The sequence below is a fragment of the Anser cygnoides genome, chromosome 24 (genome assembly GCF_040182565.1).
Source record: "Anser cygnoides isolate HZ-2024a breed goose chromosome 24, Taihu_goose_T2T_genome, whole genome shotgun sequence".
NCBI lineage: Eukaryota > Metazoa > Chordata > Aves > Anseriformes > Anatidae > Anser > Anser cygnoides.
In genome coordinates, this window is record NC_089896.1 from 5,506,815 (window position 1) to 5,532,158 (window position 25,344).

At 56.0% G+C, this 25,344-nt stretch overlaps 1 protein-coding gene across 2 annotated transcripts; it reads right to left on the bottom strand.

Annotated features, from left to right (window-relative positions):
- Nucleotides 1–1,825: 1,825 nt before the first annotated feature.
- On the bottom strand, nucleotides 1,826–24,823 carry TFAP2E (transcription factor AP-2 epsilon). 2 transcript variants are annotated; one of them, XM_066982494.1, is made up of 8 exons: nucleotides 24,652–24,823; nucleotides 24,085–24,531; nucleotides 23,689–23,740; nucleotides 9,841–10,056; nucleotides 7,069–7,297; nucleotides 6,700–6,818; nucleotides 3,748–3,889; nucleotides 1,826–3,335 (listed from the first exon to the last, which is right to left on the bottom strand). In XM_066982494.1, exons 1-8 carry the CDS (start codon nucleotides 24,676–24,678, stop codon nucleotides 3,047–3,049), a joined length of 1,521 nt encoding a protein of 506 aa, XP_066838595.1. In that variant the 5' UTR covers nucleotides 24,679–24,823; the 3' UTR covers nucleotides 1,826–3,046. The 2 variants fall into 2 exon arrangements, with proteins under 2 accessions (XP_066838595.1, XP_066838596.1); XM_066982495.1 differs by lacking the exon at nucleotides 9,841–10,056 and having other exon boundaries at nucleotides 24,652–24,819.
- Between the last annotated feature and the right edge of the window lie 521 nt (nucleotides 24,824–25,344).

A 25,344-nucleotide genomic window follows, 5' to 3' on the forward strand; every position in this document is an offset into this window, starting at 1 on the left:
CAAGTGAATCCAAATCATCAAACTTCCTCGCAATTACAAGGTAATTGGTGGCATCCCGGCCTTTCAGGCACCAGACTGTTAAACACCTCATAAAACATTCAGAAGACTTGCAGAACCCAAAGAGGAAAATGAGGAGGGAGGTATTTTTTCCACCTGATGGACATGGTATGTAATTACCTTAGGCATATCCTGATTCTCTGTCTGTATTGCTCATCACTGCTACGTCTAAGAATTACTTGATATTCAAAGAGTGCCCTAACCAAGTCAGGTTTTCATAACATGATTACCTTATGAAACATTTCACTCCTGTATATTACAGTGTGCACACATACACTTTCATCATGTATTGGACTGCAGTTTGTGCTCTGATACCACGCACCACAGGATGCCTACAAATTGAATTATTTCAGGATAGTTATGCTAAGTAGCTCCATGCAGGGAAACCTGTATTCTAGCACAAAAGCACCTTGTTCTCCTTTATCGTAATCCACGTTTAAAATGGGTTATGATGCAGAACAGGCCACTCCTATTTTGGAATAATTTTATATAGGAATAGCTTTTGTGCTTTTGGCTCACACCCTGCATTAGCCAAAAGAGCTTTGAAGTGTAGACAAGCCTCTAATGTGTCTCTAGTATTTCCATTCTGCTCCCTGGCTCCTGCCTGTTCTTTGGCTCTTCCTTTGGGAAGGTCCAGAGCAAAACCAAGCCTGCAGAGCCCGTCATTTAGGTCTTTGTTTTTATAAGCTTTATACCAAGGTACGTTTCCAATCTGATTCCCAATTTACGTGCATCCTTAAGTTTTTGAAAGGAGTATTTAGATGCAAGCTTCTGACTCTGAGCCATCTCCACAAATTATATTAGTACATAAAATGTTTCCTTTCACACTTTGCTGAAAGGAAGGTCCCTCTGGAAGCCTGCGGTTCCCTTTAGGACCATTTGGTTATTTCTCTATTATCATCTCTTCTTCTAAAACCACCCATCTTCCGTTTTGTCAAACGCCATTTACACGTCTGCTTCCATGGATTGCCATGGCTGCTTGCTTGTCTTCTGCTCATTTATTTAAGCCAGCTGCCTGTTTCATTTGGTGTCTTGTCTCTAGTTTTATGCAGCCATGCCTGTCCCATACTGCTCTTGTCCTCTATAAGCAGCACAGCTCTGACCCATTTGATTTGCTCTTTCCTCCTGCAGGAGTCCGTTCCCATCTGTGATCACCCTGGCTGCTTTTCTCCATGGCTTTACCAGTTGGGCTGGCCAGATCTGCGAGTGGCATTCGAGACAGAGGAATACTGTGCAAACACAGGTATGCGATGCACTATCCATTTCCTGGCTTAGTAAACCTTTTCTAACAGTTCCCCTCATTTTATTTGTATTTTTAGCCTCCTGTGGGTATATGAGGTGGCTGTTTTTGCAGTCCTGCACATAATAACGCAACAAACGTAGAAGCTAATTTAGAGAGCTTGATTGCATATAGACTAGGAGGGTTATTTTATCTTCTAATTTATCACTCACTTTCTTGATACTATGAGGTCCTTCTGCAGACAGGTTTAGATTTGACTATCCCGAGTAGTTCTGAAACATCTGCAAGCTCATCATTTCACTGCTCATCTCCAGCACTAGCAGAGGCACCGGCCTGCTCAGCTGCTGTGACTTGTGAGGTCAGGGCATGAACGCCATTCTCCTGCCATTCTCTGAACTTTCTATTTGTTGACTGCACAGATCAGTCAAATATCAGCCGTGGAACTGAAGGAAATAGTTTTGTAGATTTAAGAAATATCAAGTACAACCACAGAGGCAGAAGGATCCTTGTTCACAAAGACGATGGAGGTGCTTTCTTCAAATAAAAAGAGGTTTATTAAGATAATGAGAATGACATTGTGGTGTGGGTGTTGTACATCTATTGCAGCATTAAGAGAAACAACAGCAAGTACAAAATCCTGCAGAACTTCTATAGTCATTATTATCACAGCCTATCTTGTCCATGCTACAGTTTTGTGTATCCAAAACTTCATTCCCATTTCTAATGGCAGAAAAACCAGAGACTTTCATCTTTCAAAAACAAAACAAAAACAAAACAAAACAAAACAAAACAAAAAAAAGATTCAATTCGATATAAATAACTCGCACTGGACATCTTAAAACTTTCAGATTTAATTACACATAAATAAATATATACAGATTTAGAACAGTTCGGTTTGGCCTGGTTCAAGTTCTGCTCCTTGTGCTTTATTAATTATTATTATTATTATTATTAATTTTAGAAACTTCTGTGCTGTTATCTGTAGGTTGTGGAGTTGTAATAAGTCCCGGGTATGACTTAACCTGCTTTTATCCCCTGCAGTAGCAGTTGGAAGCTCTCCGCGGTCGGTTCCTGCCCTGGGAAGGACTGGGGTGAGGTTTGTTCCTCCCCTCGTGGCACGGCTCAGGGCTCCACGGCCCTGGGAAACACACGTGGAGTCTGTCTGAAAACTGTAAACGAAGTCTGAAACTGCTTCAAATCCAAAGCAGTTCTGCTGGCAATTTTCTCCTGGCCTGGCTTTAGGGCTGGTGGGGAAATAGGAAGGTTTCCTCCGTGTTTGTCTGTTGAAACCAGCTGATAAATCCAGGTACAGCCAGCGACCCAACTCCCTGCCCTCTTCTGCTCGTTCCTCTGCTTCTTGCACTGAGGAGGCCTCTTCTCGCTCTTCTCAGTTAGAACAAATTCCTGGAGCGTGTCAGGATTTCATTATGGGCTTTCAAAAAAAATAAAAAATAAAAAATTGCACATGACTTGGCTTCCTGCATCCACGATTTAAAGGAAAAAAAAAAAAAAAAGGCAAAAACCAAAAGCCATCAACCTGGCTTATTTTCTCATTCTCACTACGTCCATTAGAGTTGGTTTCTTCGTCTTAAATTCTTTAAATCTTTTCTCTCTTCTCTTTGTTTGCTTTACGAGTTTCATCCCGAGTTCAAATGTAGCAGTTCAGAAAAACTCTGCCCTGGGTCTTCGTCCCCCTGCGCAGCGTTTAACCTTCCTATTGCTCCCGGGGAAGGCTGGGGAGTCAGTGCGTTATTTCCGATGCTTCACTTCCTTTTCTGATGCTTTGGAGTCTCCAGCCGTGTGCCCGTTCCCTGTGCTGTTCATGAACATTTTATCCAGCCCCTTGAGGGACTCCACCAGGTAGTTCTGGAAGGCTGTGAGCGCCGCACAGATGGCAGGACCACCAAAGCCGTGGGTTATCAAGCTGAAATGAGTCAAACAGCTCTGGACACCTGGCTCTAAGATGAGGGAGGGGCGGCTGTTCCCCAGCGGTGAGCGGTCCTGGGCTATCAAGTCTGCAAACTCTTTACAAATTTGCCTGAAAGAGAAAGGTCTGTGTTACTATAAATGCTGCTGGAAAGTTTGGTGTTTGCTGCTGGGCGTGTTTGGGGTTTCTTTTTCTGCTCCTTGCACAAGCAGCTTTCTGCTCCAGCCTGCAGAAAGCCCCTGAGTACAGCCAGAGCTGGTGCAGCAGCTGCTGTTTCGAAGGGGCACGTACAGCACTGCCACAACGTTCCCTGGGGTTAGGTTAACCTCTCCCATGTAGGAGCAAGCCCTTCATTCCGTGCTAATTATTCATCTTTCTGCACGTTCTTCAGGTGTGGCTGTGCACAGTTTATGAGGCCAGAAAAGGAAGCTTTCGGGGCAGAAGAGGAAGGTTTCGGAGCTAACGCCGCCCCTCCCTTGCAGGCTGCGTGTACCTGCCACGCTGTGGTCGGGTGAGTACTCACTTGGTAGCCAGCAGCATGTTTTTCCTGGTGTGGAGCTCGGTGGGGTCGGAGTGCTGTCGGCACAGGTACTCTGCCGCTGCTTTGGCTGGGAACTCTGTTTCGCACACATAGCCGAAATCCCGGGCCAGGTGGACGGCTTCACCTACAAGCAGGACAGATTGACAAGCTGCGTCAACACCTATGTGAAAGGGGACATTTTCTGTAGCAGCTTCAGACATTTCACTGACATGGCTCACGGGACTGCAGTGCTCTCCTTTCTCAATCACCACCCAAGAGCTCTCTCCACCTTTGGCTCTTGAGCTGGTGCAGAGACACCACTAAGAGTTTCTTGTACCCATCTGTAAAACACTGAGTCCATATGGGTCCGACTGAACCATCACCACCTCTAAACAGAAGCCGGTCCCTTCCTTTGATAATTTAAAACGCATCAAGCGGGTGGTGGCGGGCGTTGGGTCAGGATGTGTGACTCGCTAAGCTGCTCTCCTCCAAAAAAAAGAACAGCAGAGGTGGTTCTGACTTGGCTGCTTCCCTAGCTGTATCTGTCTCTCCCCACTTCTTCCAAAATTTCCCGCTGGCCTCTCCAAACTGAGCAAATCATAGACTAGTCCTAGAGTTTTAAGCACGGGTTGGAGGGTGCAAAGCAACCTTAGCCCTGTTACTGCCAGAAAAAACAGGGATGTGAGGACGGAAGGAGACGAAGGAAGGTGTTTACGTCCTCCCACAGCAAGCAGGGCCCTCGGGCTGGGCGCGCAGGCAGCATATCCATCACCCCCTGGAAATGCCCACCCATTGATGAAATTGATCCATCTCCGGGCGTCCCCCTGGAAGTAATCAGAGCTGATGGCAATTGATCATGCCCAGCACCCGAAATCCTGGTCGGGCAGGCAGAGCTAATTTGACTTGCCCCCTGCTGCTCACACGTATTAGGCCATCCATCCTGATAACATTAACCTAGATCCTACCACAGCTTTCCCAGCTCCCAGAGCTGGCTCTGCGAAGCCATGTCACGAGGAAAGTGTCTGTGCTTTCTATATAGAGCTGATGCTTTCCACTTTCTCTCTTCTGCCAAAGAAGCAACGGGTAAGGTAAACCTAGAGAATTGGAATTGCAGTTGTTCATATGTTAGAAAACAATCAAAACATACTGGCTGCTGAAAAACAGCTATCGTGACAATAAAAAAGGACTGTATGACCTCGTGGCGAGGGCCTGGCTTTATTTCCTCCCATGAGTGTGTGGGAATGGCTCAAAGTTTTAAAGGCAATTCAGATGCTGGCTTACAGAGGCTTCAGCAGAGGGAACAAGCGGGCTTGGAGGCAGGAGCCTGCAGCCTGCCTGAACACATGCCTCTTTCTGAGAACTTGGGCATGCTTCTGAAGCTGAAATACAGCCTTACTGCCCATCCAGGCCTGTGCTGGAGCTACCTGATAGGGCAGATGCTCAAGAGAAGGGAAGAGTTCCCAAAGGAAGCTGCGCTTCTACCTGTGTGCAGCCCTTGTAGTGCTCCCTGGATTCCCGAGCCCCCACCCTCCCCCATCTATACAAACAGTTTTGGGTCTTCTGTGTAACAAAAAGTATATTATTAGCACTCCAAAAACCCACCTAGTATTTTTTAAAAATGAACAGACATTGGGAAAACAGAGGGGAGAAAATATTAAAGTAAGGCAGCAAACATCCAAGAGAAGACAGTGCCTGATGCACAGAGGGACAAGCCAGTTTCTGTGTGCTGGGTAATGACAAAGCACTGACACCTTCCTCTGCATGAAACATCTCCCAGTACCATAGCACTTACTTGCAGGAGGAAATTATATCCATCAAGCACACATGGCGCTACTCTTTTATTTACTATGAGCTGGTAAGCAGCAACCAAAACATCGGCAGCCACCTGAAATCAAAATGTACATTTCTTCCTTCCTTTCTTTCTTTCACTCTTTTCTTTCTTCTCTTTTAATGGAAATCAGCTTTTCATTCAGCACAAACCAACTGCCCTCAGTAACAACCTCCGCCTAATGAAGCGGGTCATTTAATTTGCTGGCAACAATGGAAATGATTTTCTATTCAGAAACTGCAGGCAGCTGCCTCCAACACGCTGGGCTCGAACACAATGGATTCCGGAGCTGGAAGGGAGTCGTAGCTGTCACTGCATTTGTTTGCGTCCCGTGCCCTTTTCTCCAAAGACAACATCGTCATTTCCATAGTGCGAAAAGTAGGAGGGGAGCAAACGAACAGGCGGCTCTGAACACCTCAAGCTGCACAGCACCTATAGCTGCTCTCAGCCCTTAATGCCATGTGCTGGGCTCAGCCACCACAAACTTCATCTTCACCTGCAAGACCTCAGAGCCGCGTGGCATCTCCTCTGTGTCTTGTTTGTCCCCTGCTGTGCCAGCAGAGGAGGGCCTGGCTCCCATATGGGGCACCTCTTAGGGGACACAAGGCAAGGACCTGTGCTGCGCAGCCCCAACAGAACAGGTCGGTGCTGCCCAAGGACTGGGCTGTCCTTGGGCACAATCACAGCACGCGATTTTGTGGCCCGAGAGGGCACGTGGTGCTACAGGACAACTGCCAGGCTCAAACCTCAGCAGCTTTATTCAAGCCTTTTTGTGTTTGGTTTCTGTGATCTTGAGTAAGTTTTACCAAAACTAGTTCCCAGAAGTGGCTGGTAAATTTAGGCAGGGCCAAAAGGGAGCTTGCAGCTCTGATGTTCCGCCCAGTTCAGCTCCTGAGCGCCTTTTCCAGAATGGGCTATGACTGGTCCGACAGAAATGTCTCAGTTTCAGAGGACAGACATGTTTGAATCAGCAGGGAGACTTCCACGGGGATGTTTCCAGTCTCAGTCGCAGTTAGTGGTGACCACTGCATACTTTGTTTTAAGTGTTCTCGTTTGTGGAAAGCTGCAAATGAAGGGTGTTGAAGTTTCGGCACTCCCGTCTTACGAGGGAGCGAAGAGACTCTTACCTTCCACCAGCGAGGTCAGCAGGGTGACGTTTGCAGCTTTGCGCCTTCCTGCAGGTAGATTTAGTCCGATTTTCTCTAGCCTTTCCCTTAAACACCGACCCCCGTTTTTTGATTTTGCCCTGAAAAGAATGGAGGAAAAATAATTATGATGTAATTAAGGTTAAAATAACCATAATTCCACTTTAAGCTTTTAGGTTTGAAGGGAAAGCAACAAAATCCTGTTCCCGGTAAGCCATACACCCACAATTTTTCTTCTCCACTAACATGGGATGTAAACCCCAGTGCAGGACACCGAGCTGGCTTTGGAGGCATCCCCTGCCCGCAGCAGGGAGCGTGCTGGGGAGCTCCCGGGAGCACCGTGCCCCTTACCTGCGCAGGACCCCGCCGAGGAGGGAGGCGTTGAGACACTCGGGGGGCGAGAGCCGTCTCTGCACCTCCCCGACGGTCACCTTGTACTTGGAGGTGGAGCTGAGCAGGGAGAGGCGGCCAGGCACCGAGCAGAAGACCTCGTTGGGATTCGTCACCCCTCCGATCAGGCCGTCTTTGTTCATGGACAGGGCGGGGATGGTGGTGCCGTTCGCCTTCGAGGGGATGGGCACTGGGAGACAAGGAGGGGAGAGAAGGGGAGACGGGGGCTGAGAGGCCGGAGCTCGGGAAGCAGCTCGGTGGCTGCTGGCAGCTTTCTAGCACCCAGCACAAGCGCTGCTAGCCGGAGGTGTAAGCGTGGCTGCCTGCGATAGCTCAGGTTCGTGTTCTCTTCAATGAAGGAAAAGAGAGGTGGGGTTGATGAAACCAAACTAAAAACGAAAAAGAATGGAAGAAGCCCAGGCTCTGCTCTCGCCTGCTTTCCCACGCCTCCCAGCTCTAGTGGGATTAAACCCGGGGTTTCGGGTTGGTCTACTGGAAGACTAAGGTCTGCCCGCAGCATCGGGCTGCATCTGCTGCCCTGTGTCCCCTGGCGTGGGTGGCAGCAAAGCACTGGCCCTTCGCAGGGGTGCACGTTCCTCTCTCCTGGCCTGGGAAGCTGCTGTGGGGCACAAGCCCCCGTCTGCGTCCCTCCAGCCTGCGTCCGCAGGGCTCAGCTCCCACCTTCCTGCCCTGCAGAAAGCCGGGGTGGTGCCGGGAGGGCTGAGCACCGTGCCTGCAAACACCTGCCTGTAGGAACAGGGGAAAGGCTTCAGCTTTGGGATTAGCCCCACAACAAGCCGCAGCCCTAAACTCTCATCATGCCGGGCTGAAAGGAAGCTTGAGATGATCAAACACGATTAATCCAGCACAAACTTCCTTTTGCTCAATGGACAGCAGTCGGTTAGCAAAGAAGTTAGGCGGGCAGTGGTGAACGCAGCACCACACCGGGCCCCGGCATCGCACCGGGCTGAAACGGGCACGGTTTTCCCATACGTCACCCCAGTGAGAAACGTTCTGAGACGCAGTAAAGGTTTATAGGTTCAAGCTACGGCTGTCGCTTGTGCCAAATCTCTTCTGGCTTTCATGTTCTGAAATTAATCACCAATTTAACTCTGGAAAAAAAGCAGGTTTTTTCAAAGAATCCAAAGAGGACTGCAAATGCCGTCGCTCCAGATCATTTCAGCCCTGGCATTCCTTGTGGTGCCTTGGTAATGGAACAGCTCGCGTTCAAGTAATGCAGCAACGAATGCCAGGGTGAGATGCAAGTTTTATAAAGGAAATACGCATGCCCAAAATGAAACAGAAAACCCGAAAACTAATTGGGAAGGCTACGTAGACTGGACCTATTAGTGGACTCTTACAATCAGCATATTGTAAATAGAGCTCAACAACTTGTTAGCGTGGCAATAAAAAGCAGCACATGGTACATAAAAATGGCTAATGTTTTAGGGCTGAAAGATGAATGGAAATGAGCTAAGGTACGTTAAGCTCCCTCTAGCATGAAACTTGGGCAAAGTCAGGGGACTGAAGGGCAAGGTGCTGGAGTCGGTAACTGCGGTGCTGGCATGTGCCACGACTGGCTGGCTGAGGGATGTCAAGGGAAGAACAAACACAGGAACATCACCGCGTGACGGAGGAAACCAGAGACATTTCCAGGAAGCAGCAACTTCAAAGTTTTCTCTCCCAGGCCCAGAACAGGTTATATTTGTCTCTAAATTACCCTTGAAATAAAAAGTCAGAGCATGTTTTACAAATATCCATGCAGTACTGCAAAGGCATGTGTCGCGGCAGGGCCAGGCACCCAGCACGTGTGGCTCCTGCTGCAGCGGGGCCACCCTGTAACCGGACCCCTGGGGACCCCAGGGTTGCTTGCTGCACCACGTATTTTATCAGTGCCTGCAGTGCTCTGCATCATTTATACACTCACACGTTTGTGCATGCCTGGAATCATGCAGTGGTGTTATCCGAGCCTGCATGCATGGCCGGGGACCTGCGGACACACACCAGGGACCGAGCAGTCATGCGGGAGAGGGGCTCATGCTTCACCATGCGTGCCCATGAAATGTGGCAGCTGGGGAAGGAGGCAAACCTCGCTGGTGCCAGCAGCAAACACCCGAACCTACGGAAAACTGGCCTGGAGATCAGCGAGGGGGCGGCTGCAGGGATGGGATGGGGTGGTGGGTGCAGGCAGCACGGATGGGTGCCGGTGCACAGCAGGGTGATGGCATGGGGACACGACACTTTGGAAACGTTCTGGCCTTTTTGGGGATGACGCTACGGTCAGACACAAATCCCCCTGGAGAGCTGTAACCCAGAGCCCCCCCAGTGGTGCAGGTGATGCCCCGAGCAGCTGCACCAGCCTTGCTGTGTGCACCACGGAGCCCCACGGGCACTGGCACCGAGGCGCCCGGACCGGACCGTGAGTATTGGCATCGCTTTTCTGCCTCGAGGCCAAGCTGAGAGCACGGCCCCATCACATTTGACATGAGCATGCATGGATGGGACAAGGGCAGAGCTGGCACCCTCGGCAGCACGGCACACCGAATGGCAAGGGGGAACGGGGCGGGTGGCAGCCCAGCATCACGCAGGCGTTAGCGGCAGTGCTGGAAACCGAGCCCGGCCTCTTGAGTCCTGTAACAGTGCTTCAGCCATTAGACAGCGTTGCCTCAACACAACAAGAATAAACATAGCCACGTTCGCCATTAATTATTAATTATTGTTATTTGGCCTCACCTGCTGTTTGCCTGGTCTGATCTGCAGCTTGTTTGCCCATAAACATGCTGCAGGAGGGAGACAAGCTACCATTAAAGCCTGACAGCTTTGTTTCCTTGGCTCTGGGGGAACCAAAATTGTCTCTTGTCATCTGAGTAAACCAAAAGTCCCCCTCGATCTTCAGTTGCTGCTTTCCCGTTCCCGCAAGCAGCAGGTGATCGGAGCACCTGAGCCAGCCTGCAGACAAGAAGGAAGCATGAGACCGCTGCAGGCGCAGCACCCGGCGCAGCGCCCGAGCGTGCCGGCCCCGGTGTCCTGCGGCTGCGGGCAGGAGCAGGGGACGCATCCAGCCCACGGTGGGTGCGTGCGGGCAGCTGAGCCCTGAGGGCAGCACCCCGGGGTGCCTGGCACGGCGTCACACCGAGGTGTCACCTAAGCTATGGTGCAGAGAGAGACACGGCTGGGGCAGGGAGGGGTGCTCACCACTGTTTCTGGGCACCGCGCAGGCGGGATGCGGGTGGGAAGAGCTCGGTGCCACCGTGTCCGAGCGGGGTTGCGGGACAAGGCACGGAGCTGAGCCCCCCGGGTGCTTTGCAGGCGGCACAGCTGGGAGCAGAAATGTCGTGTTGGTGTCACCGCACTGGACGCCCCCTCTAAGGTTTCCTGGGGCTGGGCCACGGAGATTCCTGCCCTTGGCTCCAGGGACATCGCCCTTCGCTCTGCTCCCCATCACCGCGTGTGACCAGTCCCCACGGCGGGCAGGTACCAGCTGCTGGCTCGGGCAGGCTCACGGCCGCAGAGGGTGGAATTTGGGACAGAAACGTGGCCCAGAGGCTGCTTGGTCCTACAGGAATGGGCCCACACATCACACACAGACCAGCAAGGGAGGACTTGGGTGCTCGTGCGCAATCCGCGGGGGTGCCCAGGCGCTTGGCCCCCTCCAAGGGGCAGCTTGGGCGCAGCTGGGCCCACCGTGTCCCACGCCAGGAAGCTGTGACGGGCAGGACATCTCATCGCTATTTCCTTGTTATGGGAATATCGGCTGCCTTGCCAGCTCCACGTGAGCTCTGCAGCCCGGTGACACAGCGGTGACTGGAGGGTGAGGCAGGGGGCCCAAAGCTGGGAGCTGGACCCAGTGCTGGTGGCCTCTGCTCAGGGGCCTCGTGGCGAAGGCACAGCTGGACCTGGGACAGTGGCAGGGCAAGCAGCCGTGCGAGGCTGCTGGCAGGCTGGTTTTCAACAAAAAACATTTAAATGTGTTGGGCTTTTGATAAAATGAGCTGCTGACTTGCCAGGAGGGTTGTTGTAGCCCAGGGAGCTGGGGATGCTGGGGAAGAAACCGAGTCCCAGGGGTGAGTTACGGGACAGCCACAGGGACGTGTCTGCGTGGGAGAAAGGGGGAAAAAAATCCTTCTGCTCCCCAAAGCCCCTGGGTCATTGAGTCTGGGCTGCTGCCTTGCGCCCCCCCTAAGCTTTGCTCGCCCTTTCCTGTAGCCACAGGGCTCTCTGCTCTCCATGGGGGAGTTTTTACTCTGCGTGTTGCTTAGCTCGGACTTAGGCTGTTCCTTCTAACCCAACAAATCCGAACGTCTTGCCCCCTGCTGCTGATCCTCAGCTCCTTACGCAGAGGGGAACTCAGCTGCTGGGTTCCCCCGGCAAAGCCTCAGCACCACACTTTGCCCCGGTGAGCGCCTGGTGCCGGGGACGCTGCTGCCAGGCTGGGGAGTGACAGGGCTGCAAGGAAACGCTGCTGGGCTGCGCAGGAGCATCCCGGGGATCCAACCAGGAGGGAAAAACCGAGTTTGAAACACAGCTGTTCTGACAGGGCCCTTTCCCCAAGACCTCAAAGAGTTTCCCGCAGCTAATCCCCAGCCCAGCGCTGATACAGGACCTGCCGCTTGAGTCATTGCCTCGCTCCCGGTGCCTCGGTGAGCTGGCTAATTACTGCAGCCGGGGAAAACTGAGGCACAGAACAAGTTAAATCATTTACCAAAGAGCAGGCATACGAGCACGATCTGAATGCACGCATTTCTGGTCTGTGGGAATGCTTTTATAAGCAATCCGGGCTTTACAGCACTTCCTAAAATTGGGCAATAGCTACAGAAAGCTGATTAGGTACGTCCCCTGCTTCTGTAACACCAGAATCTCTTTAATGCCCTGAAATAACGCTGTATTTGTCACTGCATCCTCTTGTCTCACGGTGCCCTAGCATTTTGAAGTCAGCTGTTGGGAACGTCCCAGTGCCAATAAAAGGTGTACAACTTCTACAACTTCTTGCCGAACGTGGGAAGGAAAACGATCCTAATTTCTTCTGTGGATGGCCACAAGAAGCGTTCCCACGAGGCTCACCGCCTCGCTGCCTCCTTTCAGGTTGCAGGGGAGGTGCCACTCGCTGTGCATTGCGTGCACATCGCAGAGTGGCACCGGCCCTGCTGCAACTCCGCGGGTAGGCATGGTTTGTCTTCCCTTTGAGCCCAAGCAGCTTCTGATCTCCTTTCAGAGAGGCGTTTTTTGTGCTGACTTGGATCTAGTTTGCCTTTTAAGCACACATTGGGCGTAGCAGGCAGCGGCGATGAAACTCGCACAGCTCAATTTGCTCTGGCCTGAAAACTCCTGATTCAGAGAGAGTGATTTCAGGATAGCTCCTGGTTTCCAAGCACACCGAAGGCTTCGTCCCTTCTCTTGCTGGGTGCATCCCACCGCCATGCACTTCTCCTCCTGCCTCCTCTGCAGCCGAGGAGTCTCTTTGTGGCGCCCACGGTTCACCTCTGCAGCTTGGGCTCCGCCGTCTCCGTCAGCAAAAAGGAGATACCAACATCTACCTGGGACGGACGCTGGGATACACAATTAACGCTGGCCAAGTGATCCCTGGATGAAGGATTCCTCCCGACGAGAAGCCCCTGGGTGGGAAATGCAGCCAGCAGGAGCTGGTCCGGTGCCTGAGCACAGGACGTGGTGATGCCTCTTGGGGTAGGGAGGCAAACCCTCTGACGCAAGGCCCAGCAGCTCCAGGGATGTAACGGGGGGCCAGACCTTGCTTCTCTGGGGGCACTGGGCAGCGGGGTGCAAGGAGAGAGGCACCGGGGGCCTGGTGAGTGCCCAGCTGTGAAGCTGCTGGGTGGGAAGGAGCCTGGCGCCTTCCAGCTCCGGCCGAGGTGTCCTGGGAGGAATCTTCTGACAGCTTCGGTCTGGTTGGCAGAGGTGGGTCCTGAGGCTTTCGCATTGCAGGTACAAAGAAGAAGGAGCAAAGCAGCACGCTCTTCAGGGGCCTTTATGCAAGGAGCCGGAATTCCCTGCCTTTCCCTGGGGAGTTTCAGCACAGCCGGACCTGCAGCCTCATGCTCTGCTGCCTGCTCGCCCCTCTCCTTCCTGTCCGTATTCACAAACTGTCTGAAACCACCTCCCAACTCCTGAAAACAGCCACTTTCACCTGCTGCTAGCCCCTTGCCACCCCATGCAGGGTCTGTGCCCATGGGGACGTCACCGGCCCCGCGGCTGCTCCGTGCCCCTACACCGATGCTGACTGCGCCCCGCCAGCTTTTTTGTTTTAAGGGAAAAGAGATTTTACCTAAAAAAAAAAGAAAAAAAAAAGATGAAATACTGACTCATTTCCATTTGAGAAATGTGCTGCCTGCTTGCGAAATAATTTGTAAGCAGGAAAATTTGTGGCGCTTGGAAATCAAATTGCTTTTCGTGCTATTATTTGCCCGGTTCCATTTCCAGCCGAAGCTCGGGGTGCTGCGAGGGGAAAAACAAGTCCAGAGGGAACATGCAAATCGCTGCCGTCTGACAAGGCTGTTTTCTTCCTTCCCTGGATACATTACAGGTAAATCCTCCTCCCGAATCCCTGGATGCTGGCGCTTTTGTTGCGACACCTCTTTTAAAAGCGGGAGCGTGCTGGAGCTTAGATCGCATTTTAAAGCGCTATCAGGTAACCCCCCGGGAGCCCACCTTGTAACTCAATTTCACATCTCCAGCCACCCCTAAAGCGTCTCGGCACCGCAGGGCAGCTCCGTGCCAGGGACGCCGGCACCACACGAACCAATTTGGGCTGCTCCTCGTTGCAGCTGCTGCTGTTTTGCCTCCCTGCCTCTCGCTGGCAGCAGGCGAGCCACGGGCATCGGTGCCCGGGGATGGCACCGAGGGCCCAGCCCAGATTTCGGTGCCTGCGGCTCTGCCCGGCTCCACGCGGTGTGGGGAAGCCTCGGCTGGCTGGGAAGCTGTGCTGGTGGGCAGCCCCTGATGAAAGGTGCTTCAGAAAAGGCACGGGGTTAGCGCCGTCTTTCAGGAAGAGCGTTCAGCGAACTAATCTAGCCTTAGTTTGAATGTCTCTGATGTAAATTATACGACCGAGATACATATATAAAGAAGTGGCTGCATGTGGGTGTGAGCCAGAGGCGACTGCTCCTGCCGTGGCTTTAAAAGCCCTGTTTCGGCGAGGAGGTGCTGCGGAGTTCAGCTTCTTCAATTTCCTGGTGCTTCAGCGCAGAGGTATTTATTGATGGTCCGGGGAAGGAGGTCAGTGCCATCAGCCATATTTCAACCCCGCAGTCTGTAATTATCCTTTCTTCCCAGAGGGGATTATACAGGTATTTTCTTTATCTTGAATGCACAACCTGAATCGAGTCCCCATGTCAAAGGGAGCCTCTCTAGGAAACGCTGTAATCGGCTCAAAGGCCTTTTCAAATGGAAGGATGGAAAGAATCTTGTTTTTTATCTCGGGGCATTGCAGATTGCTGAGCCCCGATAGGGAAATGGGTCCGGGACCCTCGAGAGGTGAGGGAGCAGAGGTGCAAGTCAGCAGCCCCAAACCATTCCCACGAGAAAGGTAATCAGGAGAGGTCCCATGCCTATGCAAAGCTCCCCCACTTAACATTTTGTTTCCAATGCAAATCAATACATTAAGTTATGAACTAAATTTTAAGGTGCCGTGTGATATTAACTGCGATTTTTCTCTCTGTTACAGCCGCTGAAGTGCCTGCTGTGTCTTACCGGGCACTTGTCTGTTTCTGGGGAGTTTCAGGCTGGAGGTTCAGCCTCCCTGGGGCTGGTTCAGCATCCCATTAAAGACAGTACCTGGTTATGTGTCTTTAAAGAAACAACCAATCCACAGAACAACCAAAATTATTCACACCTTTGCAAAAGCACCTTCAGGACTGGGGAGGGGATTAGTAACTGATTTGCAATTAATTATTCCAGCTCCTGCATTTCCCTGCTTTACCATTTAGGCATAACTCGACCTCAGATGCGCTTGTTCAGAATCTTTCGTGAATTTGGGAACAGATCACAGTTTGTTGGGAGTGCCACAAGTTTCCCTGCTGGGCTTGGATTTAGGGACTGCGTCGTGCTGTCGGGGGAGCCTCAATGAGCACCTGACGAAGCAGCCTGGATAAAAACCTCGGAAAGCAGCATTAAAGATTAAAATGTCCTCCTAACTCATGAAATCCAAGTGCCCAAAGCTTCACAGAAATGAATGAAAAAGGACTCGGATGCTGCTTTTGAAAGTCAAAGCTCACTTGCAGATATTTTCTGCCCCTGTTTTCTGCTATTCACCAGCAGAAGTGCTCTGGCAGTGCTGTGCCCCGACCCCTCCTGCACCGCTGCGCCTCTCCCTGCCACCTTTACGGTGTGAAAAGTTACTGCAGGGATTCAGATTATTTCACTTCCCCTCCCAATTCAGTATTTTTTTCTGAATTTGCAGCTAAGCTCTTTCCCATCTGAGCAAGAAAAATAACAACTATTTAAAATTCGGTTCAATTATTAATTGCTCTGGACACATCTAAGACTCTCTGCCTCTTTTTGTATAGAAAAAGCGCGTTTCACATCACAGAAATTACACAGGTATCAGGTAGGCAAGAAAAAAAAGCGGGAGGCTGGAGAGCTGTAGGATTTAGGTAAAAGGAACTGGAAATCTGCACGGCTCCATGCAGCCGACAAGGAAAGTTTCTCATCAAACGTCGCCCCAGCAGCGAACGCTCCCGCCTGCGCCCACTGCACCGCTCTGCCCCGTAGCGTTCGGCATCACAGGTTTATTCATTTAGCAGCACAAACTCCCATTACATTTTGGCAACCGGTATATGGGATCTTTATGTGTTTAAACAGTATAATCCATTTTACAGTAACATGCTTGAGAGGTTTTCCCTGTATTCCCTATAGGAGCGCCTGAATTTGTGTGGCTTGGATCTACATAATCTAAAAAGGGAGAACAAAGATGCTGTGTCTCTTGCAAACGGCGGTGGATCCTGCGTAAGCCATGGTAATGTTGCTATCAATTTGTTAAAATGTATTTAGATTATTGAGGGGCATAAGACCCTTCAGCAAAGATTAGACATGAATAATAATAGAAAAATACTTCTCACACGGAACTCGCTGCCAATCCGCGGAGCATTTGGGGAGGTTTCTGTTCGATTCCCAGACCGCAGCAGCGCACACAGGTCAGTTCACCTGCCCTTTTGGAGTCACCGGCTTGCCTGGGGAGTGCTTTTGGGGGAGACACCACTTCATGGTGTTACAGTGAAGCTGCTTTTACCTGCCCTGCTCAGGGATGCCCTGGGGCTGTAAAGCCATGCACCGGTGGCAGGTCGGGCCAAGCGGCCGCGCTGCAGCAACCCCGCTCCCGGGTGCCAGGACGCGGCGTGGGGACATGCGTGTCAAGAACCTTCTGTAGCAGCACGGGGACTGCGGCGGTGCCAGGGAGACCCGGGGGAAGAAGCAACACCAGAATCCTCCTAAAGGGAAAACAGCTCCGGCCAGCCACAGAAACGGCAGCAGGAGGCATCGAGCTGGCCACTGGGACGGCACACATCCATACCCAGGCTACCGCGGGGCAGCCTTATGGTGTCTGCAAACCCTCTGATGTTTCTCCAACGATTGCCCCAACGCTTTGCTAGCCTGGATCTTCTGCTTGAGCTGGGTGCTTGGAGCAACCTGGACACCTTTGCTCAGATCCCCCGCTCGCACCCCATCAACCCCAAGACTTCAGTCTGTCCCGGTGCGCGCTCCGGGGATACGCCGTCCCCTACACAGCCGCCTCGCCGGGGACACCGCCGGGGACACGGCTCCTGTCCGACCAGTCCGGAGGGAACAGGGCCTGACCCGACCCCTCGCTGCCTGGCGCCTCGGCACTCGGGTGACTGATGCCAGATAAATGCCTGAGATAGAGGGCGGGGAGCCTAGGCCCCGCTGGAATCCCAAGCACGCACCGCGGACACTGTGGGAGCTGGGGAAGGTGAACCCGCACGCAGCTCCCCTCATCCAGCTCCGGAGCCGCTGGCACAACTGAACGCTGCTGTATTTGATTGCAGACGGTGGTTTGGGATCATTTCTAGCAATTCTTCCTCATTCCCTACTGCTTCTCTGCTCTTCTCCTGTAAGCCCCAACACTTAACCTCTCTCTGAACCAAAGGCGATACCTGGACGGGGCAGAACTGGGCATGGAACAGGGCACGGAGCCGAGAGCCGAGCATGCAGCAGCTCCAAGCATTATATCCACACTTGCTAATTAGTTCCTCCATTAAGAATTAAAATAAACAAACAAATGGAAGGACAGCAAGAATGAGTAATTCCCTAGGATCACACAGGAAAGGGTGGGATGATTTAGTGGTTACGGCACTAGTCTGGGACTTCAGAGAACCTCGTTTAGGCTCTTTAACTAATTAAGACAGATTGCGCGCATTTTTTTTCCTGAGATCACATATCTCGGAACATTACTAAACAGGGAGGAATGGGCTGCCTCTGCCTCTGCCTCTGCCTCTGCTCCACCGCGGTCGCGGCGTGACCCTGGGCACGTCCCCGGCTGGCGGCGCAGAGCCGGTCCCCGTGGGCTTGTGCCACCGTGGGCCTGTCCCACCGTGGGCCGTGGACCGGTGTCCCGTGGGTGCTGGCCAGGCGCGTGCCTCCTGCACAGCCCCGGCTGCAGACCGAGGATCTCGGCGCCGCCTCCTTTGTGGGGCGTGCGTCACCGGGCCTGGCTTCCCGGCCAAGCAGCGCCCGGGCGGTGGCTTTTTGGAGCACGTTGCGAGCTGGAGGCATCGGCACCATAGCTGGAGGGCCACGGGAATGGGAGCTGCTGAGCTCAGCAGCCAAAATGGGTGCTGGGGGGTCTTTGCCTGCCCTCCCCAGACTGTCTTGCTGATGGGGGGGTGGGAGGGTGGGCAGGAAGAGAAGATCTGCAGGGTGAGATGAGCAGAAAGGGCTGGATCGCGATATTTGGGGTGTTGGGCGCAAACCGGAGCACAGGAAGAGGTCAACTTGGTCTTGGCCAGGACCAGTGACTTGAGCAAGGAGCAGAAAAAAACTTGATATTGCACTAAAATGCCCCCAGGAAAGACCTTCCCAGAGGCACCGAGTTTTCCCCAGCGAAGCAGCTGGCGACTGACCGCGTCCCTGCCCACAAGCAGCTCACGCGTGACCGGCTGCCGCCGTGTGCCGCCGGCTCCCGAGGGCCCCTTGGCCCCCGAGTGCGCCCGGCGGCTGCGCCCTGCCCGCCCCGACGAGCAGGGGCTGCGGCACCCGAGCTCAAGGCAAGCACCCGGGCTGCCAAAATATCCCACAGCCCCCACAGCCGAGGCGTGCAGGAATCGCTCCTCCAGGGCCAGCCCAGCGCGGCGCCGTCCCGTGGGGAAACCGCACCTGGAGTCCGGCTCCTGTTGGTTTGACTCCCCAGCCACATGCCAAAAAAGCAACCCAAGCTGGCTTTTCTGAACCTACCCTTTCAGAGCTGCTTTTTACTTCTAACAAAGAAAAAAAAAATCATTTAGAAGCATCTAATTAAACAGTAAGTCATGACAAGGTACATGAAACTTGGAGATAACGCATGCCTGGGAGGCACCGGGAAGGTTGAGACAAAGCCCAGCGCCTTCACCGGTACCCGAGCGTGTTATCTCGCATGAACACACACCTGGTTTTATCCTGGTGCAATTATAGGACATTAAAAATATAATTTTAATGGAGGAACGGTGATCTGGCCGCAGTTCAGAGTGAAAACTTTCTTTCAAGTTTCTCTGTTTGATTAGCTGGGGCTCCTGCAGCGCGCGCATGTGTGCGCGAGGGAGCGGTGCCTGCGTCTGGGGGTGCGGCGGCGTTTTGATGAGCACCGCATCGCGCCGGCTGCGCGAGGGCTTGTCGAAACTTTAAAGCCTTTGCGAGCGGAGCTGAGGAAGGCAGCAAAGCCTCCCTCAAGCCCCGGCTTGTCCCGGGTGAGCCCCTTTTCCCACTCAGGCCAACTCCCCCAGCAGATAAAGCTGCGGCGAGCAGGAGAGCTCTGCCAGCTCGGCGGGAGAAGCCCGAGCTCAGCACCGTACGTCTGACTGCCGTCCAAGCACCTCCGCCCACGCTTTGTGGACAGTCTTATAAAAGACAAGTCTTCGCAGCCCCAGGTGTTTTATAGGATGACCTCATTTATTACCTTTCTCATCGCAGGAAATGATGTTTATCTAATCTGCTGCAAGTATCGTTCTTTGGGGAGTTTTTTTTTTCCCCTGCCACATCTGGCTTCACGCGACATTTCTTACAGCTCAGATCTTCCCCGCGCCAAAGCGGAGGAGAAGCAGCATCGGTCCCACCAGCCCCGAGCCCACGCCAGACCCCATCCCTCCGGCAGCCCCATGGCGAGACCTGGCTTCAAAACCTGGCTCTTGCATGCCGTGGCGAGTGGATCGAAGGAGCTCAGCCTTAGTCTCCCTCCTCTGCTGCATTCTTTAGGAGTGACAGCCACTTCTTGCAGTATTTCTAAATGTGGGCTCGGAGCACTCCGAGGCATAGCTTTCCATCTGTCCGTCCAGCATCCAGCCAAACAGGTCCGCATTCCTGAGCAAAAACGCTAGCACCGCCACTCCGGAGCAGCTAAAAAGCCTCGGATGGAAATTTAAACGAGTCACAAACACGAGGGAGAGCACGGCGGCCAAACCCTGCTGCTTCAAAGAGAAGCCAGAGGAGCTGGGTCCCCATCGGCCAAGCAGCACCCCTGGGTGCCCGCACGCGCCCGTGCTGGCGGCACCCTGCCCTGGTGGTGCTCCGGGAGCAGCTTCCCTGCGAGCAGGGTGCAGGGCCCTGGGGATTTCTCTGCTCCCACTGCTCGCAGGGCCCCGTCTCTCACCACCGGCCTCCATGCGCTGGCACCATCGCCAGCAGGACCCCGGGTGCTCTTTGGTGCTGGGGAGAGGGATTTTTATTTTCCTTCCCAAAAGGAGGCTCTTCTGCTGAGCCTGGAAGGATGTCAAAGCGATGAAATCCCTCTTTATTTTATGACCAAGCTGCAGGGTTGGTTTGGTTTTTTTTTTTTTCGCTAAGAAGCGCAATGGCGTAATGCTTGATTTCATAAATGGAAAATCCCGCTCTGCTCTCTCAGACCGGGGCAAAAGCCGCACCAGGAGCTCCGGCGGCGGCTGGGGGCTTGCGGGCGGGTTCTCCTGTGCTGCAGTTTGTCTGTGGGGTTTTGCACCGGGACGTGAGCAGCTGGCCCGGGCCTCTAACCACAGGGGCAGCAGGTGAACGCAGCAGAAAACGCCTCCAGCAGCCGGAGCCTGCAGCAGCCGCAGCCCCAGACCAAACTTTTTCCGAGCTCGTTATAATGTTTTCAAGCCTAGTATAGTCCTGCTCTTACATAAATGCTTGGGGGGGGGGAAAGGAAAACCAAACCAAACCAACACCCACCAAAAAAAAAAAAAAAAGACAGAAAAACATTTCTGAAATACTTTTTAAAAAGAGGGAGAACAAACAAACGCGTACACGAAAGATAATCACAAAATCTCTGCCGCCCCGTGCAGGATTTTACCCAATTAATTCCCAAACAAAACTACGGGTTTCCCGTTTGCCGTCCCAGTCCTGGGGGCAGCTCACCCCATATTTTTTAGGATCCCGAAGCCCCCGCTGCGGGGCTCCTGGCCCAGTGGTCACGTTTGGTTTCTGCCAGCATCGCCAGATCTCCCCCCGCGCCCCCTGCCCGCTGCAGGAGCCCAGGGGGCACAAATCGGGTCCCCGGGCACCGAGCGCTCCCCGCTCGCCCACGGGCACTGCCACAGGGGCTGCAGGGACGGGGGGCAGGCGGGGGGGGGCATTTCGTTGAAGCGGGACCACGGCACCTCAGCGGCTCATTACGGCGAGATTTATCTGTTTGCACACGCACGGCTTTAGGTCGGGTTTCTGTCCGAGGGCCGTACGGGGAGGAATTCAAGGATTAAGCAGCCCCGGTTGCGGGATTTGAGATCTCAGCGTAATTTATGATAAAAACGTCCTTTTTTTTCCACCGTTCCCCCAGCTTGGGACGGGAAGAGGCGTACCGAGAGGTGCCCGCTGCCCTCCCTGCCTGCCCGGCTGCGAGGCTCGGGCTTTGCCCCTGATTTATTTTATTTTATTTTATTTTTTTAATTTATTTTTTTTTCCCAGGGGGCAATTCCCGACAGCCACGGTGCCTGAGGCCGCAGCTCGGGGCAGACTCAGACAGCCCAAACGGCCCCACTCTTAGCTCAAAATTAAATTAAAGAAATCAGGCTGAGGATTAATTAATCCTCCCGCTCCGAGCACGGGGCAGCGGCGCTCGCAGCTCCTGAGCGCGGCTCCTGCGCGCAGCAGTGCCCTGGAAAACGGAGCAAAACCCCCGGTCCTGGGGGGGCCCCGAGGCGCTCAGCACCACTCCCGACCCCTCCCTGTCCCCCTCCCGCCTGCAGCTGCCGTTATTCCCGAGCTTTCCTCCGGTTTTCGGGACATTGCTTCCAGAGCAGCCCGGCCGGGAAAGGGGGGGCGCAGACATCGAAATTTCGGCCGGGGGAGGCACGGGGAGGCCGGGAAGGGCTCGCTCCGGAGGGGCCGGGAGGGTGGTCCCGGGCACCGGCGCAGGATGCGGCCCCGGGCAGCCCCAGCGCTGCCCCGCACCGGGCCGGGGGTCCCCGCGCTGCCGCCCCGCTGCGGGACCCCCCCCGCTCACCGCCGCCTCCCCGACTCTGCCGGGGTCGCAGCTGGAGGCTGCGGGGAAAAGGAGCCGGGATCCCCCAAAATAATTCGCTTTTTGATGCTCTGAGCTCCCGGGGAGAGACGGGGAAACCCTGGCGGGACATGGCCCCAAGGCTGCAGCCGAAACCTGATTGCTCTCCAAAACGCACTTTGTATTTTGATTCAAACACAGCAGGCAAAATAAAATAATAATAATTAAAAAAAAAAAAAAAGAAAAGACCGGGAAAGGCAAAGTGTCCGTAGGCACAGAGGCTGCAGACGGTTTGTACCACAACGCCCTGCTTTTCAGCCAGGGTTATTTTCTATTTTCTATTTTCTTTTTTTGTTCTTGTTGTTTTTTTGTTTCGAAAGAGGGAGCCTACCTTTAGGTACAAATCTGCCGCAACAGATTCTCCCACAACAATTCCTCCCGACGAAAGACGGAAAATTCCTAATTAATCGCACGTTTTGAAAAACGGAGGGGAAAAAAAATAATAATAATAATAATAAACCAAGACTATAATTTCACCCGGACCCGCAGCCAAAGGCTCCCACCGAAACGCGTTTCTGAAAGGGAATTTAATGCTGCCTGCACCCCGAAAAGCAGCCGGCGAGCGCCCCGGCGGCACGGCAGAGCACGCTGCGGCTTGTTGCGACCATCCCTCCTGCGAGGAGGTTTGATGAAATGCCTCCCGTGTGCTCTAATTAAAGCGCAAATAATTACCGCCCTGACCGCTCCGCCGAAACGCCGTGCGATGGAGCCGGGCGCCCGGAGCGGCAATTCTCCCCGAAACGGGGCCGGAGCGCACCGGGAGCGCTTCTCCCCCGGTCCCAGGCCGGTCCCACGCCGGTCCCGGGGAATCAGCAGGCACCGGGCAAGGGGAAACGTCCCCGAGCCGAGCCGAGCCGAGCCGGGCCGGGCCGGGTCTCCCTACCCCGGGCCACTCGCCCCCGGCACCCGGCGACCCCGCACCGCGCCGGGGCGAGCGGCTGCGGCTCCGTTTGCCCGCCCGTGCTCGGGTCCGGAGCGGGGGGCAGCCGCTGAACCCGTCCCTTCCACCCCCCTCATTTTGTAAAAAAAAAATCCCCGAGAGCGGCTCCCGATTGCCTTGCACCACTTATTTGCCCTGCCCGTTTCGCTTGCCGCACAAATCGCTCGTGTCCCCCTCCCGCTCCCAACAACGCCCCGGTGGGATTTTTTGTTAGAAAACAAAAATAAATTGGGCGGAGAAGAGCTTATAAAATATATTTGGTGGAGGGGAGCTGGTTCCCAGCGCGGGGCTTCGCGTGGAAGCGGAGGGGCTGCGGAACACGTCGGGGAGAAGCGGCGATAAATTCGGGGAGGCTGGCACCGGGGGGGGGGGCCCTGCCGGCGGCTTCACTTCCCCGCTCCGGTCCCGGAGCCTCGGCAGCACAAAACCATCCTCGGCCCCGTTTTGTCCTTCCCGGGCCGAGCCCCGCTCCGCCGTGCCCGCGCTGCGCGGCCCCGGGGCGCCGAGCCCGGGAGCTGCCGTCGAGCCCCGCCGGGGCGGCCCCGGGGCTTCCCCCGCCAACCACCCGCGGCCCCCCGGGGCTCTCCCGTAGCCGGGGCCGCCCGGCCGAGCCCCTCGGTCCCCCGGTACCGGGAAGGAGCAGCGGGCCCGGTTCGGCCCGACGGAGCGCGGCCGGCCCCGGACAAACGGCCAGAGCCACCCGCCGGGCCCCGCCGCTTTCGTTTCGCCCCCGCCGAGGCTCCGAGCGGCACCGGAGCCGGGCACACGGCAGGGACCCCGCGCCGGTTCCTCGCCGCCCCGGAGCTGCCCGGTCCCGGCTGAGCCCCGCTCGGCACCGACCCGGGGGAAAAAAAACAAACAAAAAAAAAAAAAACAACGACGTGGGGGGAGCCCCGAGGGCAGGAGCCGGGCCCGGGGGCCGCGTCCCGCGGTGCCGCCGCGCTCTTACCTTTCTTGATCACGGACTGATCGAGCAGGTTCATGCCGCCGTCGTCCACGGCCTGAAAGCACCAAAGCCAGAGCCGTCAGCCGGGGGAGAGCGGCGGGGCCCGGTGCTCCCAGTGCTCCCGGTGCTCCCGGTGCTCCCGGTGCTCCCGGTGCTCCCGGTGCCGGCGGCGAGCAGGAACCGCTGGGACACGGACGGGCGGCCCCGGGAGCGGAGCGGAGCCGCGGCCTCACCCTCTCCATCGCGGCGTCCCGGTGGCCGCTCCTTCCCGGTATCGGGGCGCCCCGGGGGGACGAACGCCCCGCGGCACCCCAAAGCAACCCCGCGCCCCCCCTCACCCCAAACCACCCCGGCCTCCCCCGCCCCCCCCGCCCGGCCTCCCCCCGGTCGCCCCGGTACCTGGATGTCCTCGAGGCCGTGGTGGCCGAGGCCGTGGAGGCCCAGCGGGCCGTCGGGGAGGCCGTGGCCGCCGTCGGGGAGGCCGTGGAGCAGGCGGGGCACGGCGGGGTACTCGCGGCGGGGGTCGAGCCCCAGGGCCCGGTGGGTCTGAGCCAGCAGCCCGGCGTCGTCCTGCCGGGAGCGCTGGGGGGGCCAGGCGGGCTGCTGGTGCTGGTGCAGGGGGCTGAGAGCCGCGTAGGGGTCGGCGAGGTGCGGGTAGCCGGGCTCCTGGCCCTGCGGGTAGGGCAGCGGCGGCTGCGGGTACGGCGGGGGGAAATAGGGCGGCTGGAAGTCGGCGGCGGGCGTGTGGCAGAGCGGCGGAGCCGAGCCGTAGGGAGCTTGGTTGAGAGCGGGGAGCTGCGGCAGGCGGGCCCCGGCCGGTGCCCCGGGGAGCCCCTCGGCGCGGTCCTGCGGCGGCGGAGACAGCGGCGGTGAGGACGGTGCCGACCCCCCCCGTCGGGTGCGGACCCCCACCCCCGGCCCCGGCTCCCAACCCCAGCCCCGGTGGCGGCCCCGTCCCGCACTCACCATGCCCGGGTAGCTGTGCACCAGCATCTGTGCGGGCCCGCGGCGAGCCCCGGGCGGGCCGGGCCCCGGGGGCGCCCCCGTCTCCGCCCCTCTTTTACCCCGCCGGAGCGGCGGCTCCCATCGCCCGCCCGCTCCTCTGCGCCGGCCCCGACTCCATGCACGCCAGTTATAGCGGCGGGGGCGCGCCCGCCGCGCCGGGGGCGCGCGTCAGCGAGCGGGGCCGGGGACGCGCCGCCCGCTCCCGAGGGGCCCCGACGGCTCCCGACGGGCGGAGGGGGCGAGGGGCGGCCGGGGCTGCTCCAGCGCCGTCGGGCGGCCCCGGGGACGCGGCTCCCGTGTCCCCCTCTCCTCTGTGTCACCCCCCCCAAAGGTCCCCCCTCAACCGCCCCCCCCCGGGCTCCCCCCGACGTCCCCTGCGAGCCCCCTCGGGGAGCGCCCCCGGGCCGGAGCGGGACCGAGCCCCGAGGGCCGGGGGGGGGGGGGTGCTGGGGGTGAGGGCAGGCGGCTGCGCTTTATTAGCCCGAGCGCGGTGTTAGGGCCTCGGTGAGACAGCGGCCGGGCCTCCAGTGGAGGCCGGGACCTCCGCCCGACGGCAGGGCCCGGGGCCGGTGCCGCCGGGAGAGGGCCCGGGGCTCCCCGCGGGGCGCTTCCCTCGCCTGCCCGGCGGGGACCGGGGAGCCCCAGCGAGGGCCT

Coding starts and splice junctions, on each gene's coding strand:
- TFAP2E (XM_066982494.1), bottom strand. CDS start 24,678: ATGCTGGTGCACAGCTACCCGGGCATG. Junction 24,532..24,651: donor TGCACAGCTACCCGGGCATG/GTGAGTGCGGGA, acceptor CCGCCGCCGCAG/GACCGCGCCGAGGGGCTCCC. Junction 7,298..9,840: donor TCAGACCAGGCAAACAGCAG/GTGAGGCCAAAT, acceptor CTTGTCTCCCAG/TGCCCATCCCCTCGAAGGCG.